Source organism: Telmatherina bonti (assembly GCF_933228915.1).
Source record: "Telmatherina bonti genome assembly, chromosome: 7".
Classification (NCBI taxonomy): Eukaryota; Metazoa; Chordata; class Actinopteri; order Atheriniformes; family Telmatherinidae; genus Telmatherina; species Telmatherina bonti.
In genome coordinates this window covers 21,877,509-21,884,454 of record NC_136625.1, presented here as the reverse complement: position 1 = coordinate 21,884,454, position 6,946 = coordinate 21,877,509, and the positions used below count along the sequence as shown (strand labels likewise).

The window sequence follows — 6,946 nt, the reverse complement described above, 5'->3', positions numbered from 1 at the left end:
TGCAACTAGATATGTACATGTACCTGTGAACAAATTCCTAATGTTCTGCAACCCATCTCTAGAATCTTCATTTTATGTCTGACCATTTTCTGACAAAGCAGCTTAAACGCAGCATTCCAGTAGTAACTTTCGCTCTGCAACATCAAACCCTTTGAGAAAACTACATTTTCTTCACAAACACTGCATGGATGACAGGAGCAAATCAGCTGCGATGAAGCACAATGTCAAATTCAATTTAAGAGGATCAAACACACCATCTTAACCCCCAAAACTAAAACACTGAAAACTAGACTGCTTTTATTTGGTTCCCTTTCAGGCATTTATTTTGTTTATAGTGTAAGAAAATAAGACAAAGAAATGTTCCACTTCTCACATTTTCTTTCAATGGCACACAAGGTAAAGGTGTTAAGTTTTCATTTTTTGGCAAAAAAAAACCAAAACAACAAAAACTAAAAGAAAAAAGAGAATCAAACAAATGAGTGCAGTTTCACCTTTATATTCAATATTCTTTAACTTATCGGGTTTATCAGTTATACCATTAAGTGAAGCCGGCACGACTGAGCGCTGAAAACTAAAGTTCTCAAACCAAAAACACTTCACTTGCATAGCTGAAAGGTGTTCAAACAAAACTGCTTTTACACAAGCTACATGTTTAAATGATATCTTGCTACCTTGAGGTGAAAGAAAATTTTTTAAAGAAAAAAAACAAATGAAAAAGTCAAGTGTACAACAGTACGCCTTTAACCAATATCAAATGAGAACATCGTCAAGCGAGTCATCCATTCTCACTTTCATATCTTGGATTTCAGTAAGGCAGAAACTGATTAAGCACAGAATACTGTACACCAATAGTTACTAAATGATGTGGTAAACCGCAAATGGGTTAAGTCACACTGTGCTGGCAACAGTTTCGTTCTCATAGCATTTGTTTCATGTGTAGTCACATCTTAAGGCTTAGAATGGATCCACACACTGCTCCAGTTTTAACAACGACTAATAGAGCAGCAACATCCAGATAAACTGCAAATAAATGCATCTACGAACATTGTCCAAGCACATTTTGGCCTTCAAATATTAGTGTATTTAAAAAAGGACAAAAAAACCAAAACTCCCATATTACTTGTTTTCTTTGCAATAAAGTACATTCTCCCTATTATAATGGACCAAAGGAAGACTTGCAAGAGTCAGCTTGTACTTTTTCTACCCTTTATAAGCAAAACAGCTGGAATGTTGTGTGATAACATAAAACCCAACAAGGCTCGACACAAATCAGGAGGGAGGTGATGCTGTCATTTTGGGAATTATAAAGTCACAGCTGTGCTCACAGCAGGTCAACATTACAAGAATAAGGATCAGAAGTCAACGCTAGTCCTTGTGATATTTTGTCATTGATGTAAAACAAATCTCTAGCGTCCTCACAACCAAGAGACTCGAACCAGCAAGTCCTGCCCTGCATTAACCCAAAACCAACCTGACGGAGAGCGGATCCTGACCGGATCTCAACTCGAGGGGGCTGAATTTGCACACTGACGCACAGAACTACAATTTGGAATATAATTCTTCCTTTCAAAGCGGAGGGTGGATGCAGGGTCTTTGAGCTTGTGCAGGTGAAAAGTGTGCTGGTTTTTCTCCGCCTTTTAAGACATCAACTCAGTACCTGCTTGTAGTTCTAGCTGGAATGACCAGTAAATAGTTTGGTGCCTTTACATCTGAAATGATTCATTCAAATGGCTTTTCTCTCCCTTGGTGGTTGGCTCAGTCACAGTAAAAACACACACAGTCATGCACACAGTTCACAACTATTTACCCAACGATGCATGGAAAATTTCTGAATATTATTCATCCAAAATAATGTTTTTGCATTAGTAAAGACAAAAGACAGAACAGAACTCTCACTCTGATATCAACGAAGAGTACTGTTGTACCACTTCACAGCTTAGTTCACTCAAAAAGCACAAGAACGAAACGTCCCACAGCGTAAACTAAATGCTGAGGGCAACAACCTGTTTCAGAGATCATTCAGTCAAAAAGGGAAAGTGCTTTGCCTGCAAAGACTTGTGATACATGAAGGTAAAGAATCGCGGGCTTATTGAGTGAAAAGTGTAAAAATCTCTGTAAAAAGTGGAGATAGTTTTCTAATACATGCAACAACTGAGAGCGAGTTACCCCTCTGTTTTTCACTACAGTGCACAATGGAAAAGAATTTGAAGCCATTTGGCACAGCTAGTTTGACAGGCTATCTACTTCTTTTCCTTTCTGTAAAATAAAACAAAATAAAATAAACTAATCACTGTGCAAATTAATGCAGGAAGGGCCTTGTATCTGTAAAGTAGTGGTTGATAAGGCCCCCCTACTTTAAAACCTGGCTCTGGGATGTTTAGTCTGCCCTCATTTCTCTCAAGTAAGGCGGCCCTCACACAAGAAGCAAAGGGACCCAATAAACCAAAGTCACTGGAATGCTTTCAAAGGACAAAAAAATCAGAATGGTAATAAATTCTGGGGTGATGCTGCATCAGTACACAAGCAACACGTAAACACTTTCTACTTTCTTCCATATTATCTCTTTAGCTGATATAAAATACACTTGACATTTTCCCCACCTACGGTTGTGCACTTGTATAACAGAAGCAAAGGACTGGATGACGGGGTGTGGAGGAGGAACAGTAGTGCACTGTGAGGATGTTAAGGCTGCCGTTATTCCCTCTTGTCAGCTGCTTTCGATTGCTCCCTCTGAATCATGCAGCGCCGCACAATGCTGTCAAAACTCCCCAGGTAGAAGAGGGCAATGGTCCGAAATAACCCCATGGTGACGATCTATGCAGGAATATAAAAAATGGGGTAGCACTACAAATGAAAGCGTTTGATTGGAAGACAACAGGAGAACTGCCTCAATAATTACCTGTTGGAGACCCTCTGTGATGGAGGTGACAGGTGACATTCCACAGGTGAGGGCTGACAGCATGTACCCATCAGGACCAACGGAGCTGTTGAAGTTCCCCTGCTACAGAGGGGAAAAAAAAACAAACAGAGAAGGAAATGAACTTCCAGCTGTTTTCATAAAAGAAATATCAAATATAATCTTTAAGCTGGACTGAGCTGGTTACCACTGCATCCTTGACAAGAATTTTGGCCACTTGGTCTGGTTGCCAAACTCCAGAGGTTTCAGAGATTAGTTTGGTCTCTAAAGGCTGAGTGGGGAAAAACAAAGAGTAAATAAATGACAGAAATGGTGGTGTGACTGTATTATACCATTTGGTTAAAAAAAAGGGAAAACAATATAAAAAAAGAAGAGCAAATAAATGAATTTTGAAGAAAAACGTGATGGAAGTAGATACGTTGAATTACTCTTCTATTCTGTTTTTTTTTTTTTTAAACATACCTTTAACTTGTTCTCCTCAGCCAGCAGCGGTGTATCAGTGTCAGGGGGGAATGCCACGGTCACATAAATGTTGTACGGCTTTATCTGAAGAATTAGCAGGCATGTAAAACAACAGATACCTTAATATTTGACCTTGGTGAGAAGCAGCCACGATAGTCAACAATTTGTGCAAAACAAACATTTTATAAACAACAAAATTCATAACATTCAGTGTGAATGTTTTTTATTGGCGGGTAGGGAATACTTGTAGGAAAATTTACACAACTAATACAAACGTTATTTATTGCAAAAGATTTAAAATATTTGTTAAATTAAGCCAACTATATAATTAAGACTTGGGCTGCTGTGTTTTGTTGGTATACAGAGTAAAACTTTTTTGACCACAAGATGGAAAACAAACCTCCATCTGGAGCGACTCTGCCAAGCCACGCAAAGCGAACTTGGATGGGGAGTAAGCAGTGTAGCCGAACAGACCAATCTGACCGGCCTGGGAGGACACAAACATGATGCGGCCCATTCTTCGCTCCTTCATGGTGGTTATGACAGCTCGGCTTGGGTAGACGCTGCCCAGGTAGTTCAACTCCATCATTTCCTAGTTAACATAAGTCCAAGGTACATATATGTTCATACACACACACACACACACACACACACACCACAACCTCAATTCTGCCCCACCATAAGTAACATACAATTTGTTAAAGCACAAATAAAATCATAATTAAATAACAATGATTAAGATTGTAACCACTAATTGTGCCTTTCTGCCCTCAAACTTTGGCTTGCATCTACACACCACTATTCCCTCTGACAACATCTAGATACACTGCCAGGAGATGGAAAACGTTCAACATGGAAATTGTTAATAGTAGGAATGGGAGAAGAAGAAATAAAAGTCCTTCTGGATTTAGGGTAAACATAAGGCTGCAGGTCTCAACAGAGATCTTTGTGGTTGACCAAGGAATTTGTGGATAACAGGAATTAAAATCTGGTTAGAAATTTGGTTTCACAGTATTTTGCAAGCCAGAAAAATTCACCAACACAGCCTGAGAGCATGAAAAAAGTCAAGATATCTGGTCATATTTCTATGAGGAATTTCAGTGAAATTAAGCCTTAACAATGAGGAAGAGCTAGAAAAATGACAAGGGCAATAGTCTTTGTACTGTCCTCAGACATAGCCTTGGTTACCATAATTTCAGATGGTGCATAAGTAAGATAAATCCTGCAAAGACCAGAAACAAGACAAGAGTTCCCAAATTAAAGTGTAGAAAGTTGTATGTAAAAAACATTCACAGAGCTTCAGCTATCTTTAATCCTGCTAATTTTATCTAGAGTAAAATCAAATATTTGTACATTATATGATATATACAATAATATCAGTTTAAGTATACAACAAAAGCTTAATGACCTTTGAATATAAACAAAAGAAAGGACGGATATATTTACTTTAAAACGTTCCACCTCCATTTCTTCAAACTTTCCAGCAGAAGATGTTCCTGCACAGTTCACAAGCATATCCACTGGGCCGAGCTTCTCTTGTGCCTACATGACAACCAAAAGCTCCTTCAATACTTTAATAATTATAGTGCCATCGTAACAAAGCATGTGACATTACCTGTTTTATCACACTTTCCACCTGAGAGTAGTCACTGGAAACATCCACCGATACACAGAGAACGACCTTGATAGAGTAATTGAGATTTTGTAAATTCCATCAGCTGTTCTGCCAAAAAGGAATACGTACAATAACCTGAGCTCTTTCCATGACATAAACACTGGTCCCCTACCTGCTTGTCATTGATGGCAAATTTCTCCACCTCCTTCTTTGCTCTGAGTAATTTTTCCTATGGGAAAATATCATAACTTAGCATTAAATGTAAACACTCAAAATGTCACTATGTTCAAAACTTGACAAAAGATTAACCATTCTTAAGATCAGTAATCACATGATTCCCAAGTGTTTAACATAAAACAAAGTCAAGTTTGCATGCAAGACTACAGCGTTCCCCTAGCATGGAACAATTTCACCTTTAATGTTTGACATCAAAAGGAGGCGGATATAAAAACAAAGAGCTTGTGACGGAACTAAATAATCTACGCTGACCTCATCTCGTGCCACAAGAGTGATGAAGGCTCCTTGTCTGTAGCACTCGATCGCGATGCATTTCCCAATTCCACTTGAGCCTCCTGTAACCTGAACATGTACACGGTGAGATCAAAGATCACACATAGGGGGCTGATACACAGGCTGAGGTACAAATAAACTGCAATGACACAGTACTTCCAAAATATAACATGACTTTGTATAGTGCAAGTTAAAAAATGTTACTTTATAGTATTCATGTGTATACAGTTTTTGATTGCTGGTTGATCTTAGACAAAATATAGTTGACTACCTGAATATCTTCAATAACCAATATTTTCCTATCCTAGCTTTTCCTTACCTAACTGGAAAGGGAAAAAACGTTGCGATGATTGAGTTTTTTGTTGTTTTTTTTTCTCCAATGCAAGTACACATATCAAACCCTTTTGCTATAAGAGGCAAACAGCTTTTTTTTGTTTTTTTTTGTTTGGCTGAATCCTCTTTACTCAATCGAAGTTTAAGGTGGTCCAACAAAGTTTTAATGTATTGCTTTTTCATATTGATTTCATAGGGTGGCCAGTTTTCATTGCTACAAATGTCATAATGCAATTGTTTCCTATGGCTTTTTTTTTTCTTCTACAGCAATAGTTTAATTCAAATGCAGCGAATTACTAGTTATACAAACTGGGAACTACGTCGTTCAGTATATTCAGTCCAGGCGTGGGCGTGTCTCTGCTAATAATGGACATGTATGTTTGAAAGTAATAAATCTACTTATCTAAAGGAACAAACAAAAATAAAACGTGTTGTCAGAAAGTTGTTTTTCTGAGGTAGTGATAGCGCCAAAATGGTTCTGCATAACTCTGAAGTGTAATATCAAACTCTGGCTAAACTGGAGACTGAAGCTACAAAGCTAGAGAAAATAGACGTTAGCTACCGTTACCGATAGTTACGTGCTGGACTTACCACAACATGGGCCCCGTTCAGTTTCAGTGGCTTGGGACTTATGAGGGGCGATATCATGTAAAGTAGTAACACAAAGGCCACTATAAAGGCAACTACAACAAGAAGCATAATAAACGGGAGGAGCAGCCACCAAGAATTGATGAAAAGCCAATCTGTAATCGATGAACTCAATCCTTCCTCAGAGGACATGGGTGAAAACTTAGCTTGCTTGCTAACTAGCAGGCCAGTTTCACTAATGCGATATCAGAGCTGCGAGGCAGACGGCGGCCTACAGGGGAGGCGAAACGCGGACCTCGGAGGAGGGGTTGCTCCAGGTTTGGTCAGTTAGTTCATAGATGTGTAACAGCAAGTAAAACGTTACGTGCTAGACTTTGGCACCTCGTGATAAAACGCTGTCTGCATAAACTAAAGCAAACTGAACAGGCTTCTGTAAGTAAACGAACGATCGTTCCTGGTATTTGTAGTTCTCATTCCCGTAAAATTACGTCGGGAGTCATTGAGGCTACGTAAATATAAAC

At 38.8% G+C, this 6,946-nt stretch overlaps 1 protein-coding gene across 1 annotated transcript; it reads right to left on the bottom strand.

The window, feature by feature from the left end:
• Positions 1–57: 57 nt before the first annotated feature.
• kdsr (3-ketodihydrosphingosine reductase) lies at positions 58–6,823 on the bottom strand. The gene is made up of 10 exons (XM_079244155.1): positions 6,429–6,823; positions 5,484–5,573; positions 5,167–5,223; positions 4,995–5,060; positions 4,826–4,921; positions 3,780–3,971; positions 3,380–3,463; positions 3,105–3,188; positions 2,900–3,001; positions 58–2,814 (listed from the first exon to the last, which is right to left on the bottom strand). Exons 1-10 carry the CDS (start codon positions 6,615–6,617, stop codon positions 2,695–2,697), a joined length of 1,080 nt encoding a protein of 359 aa, XP_079100281.1. The 5' UTR covers positions 6,618–6,823; the 3' UTR covers positions 58–2,694.
• Positions 6,824–6,946: the final 123 nt, after the last annotated feature.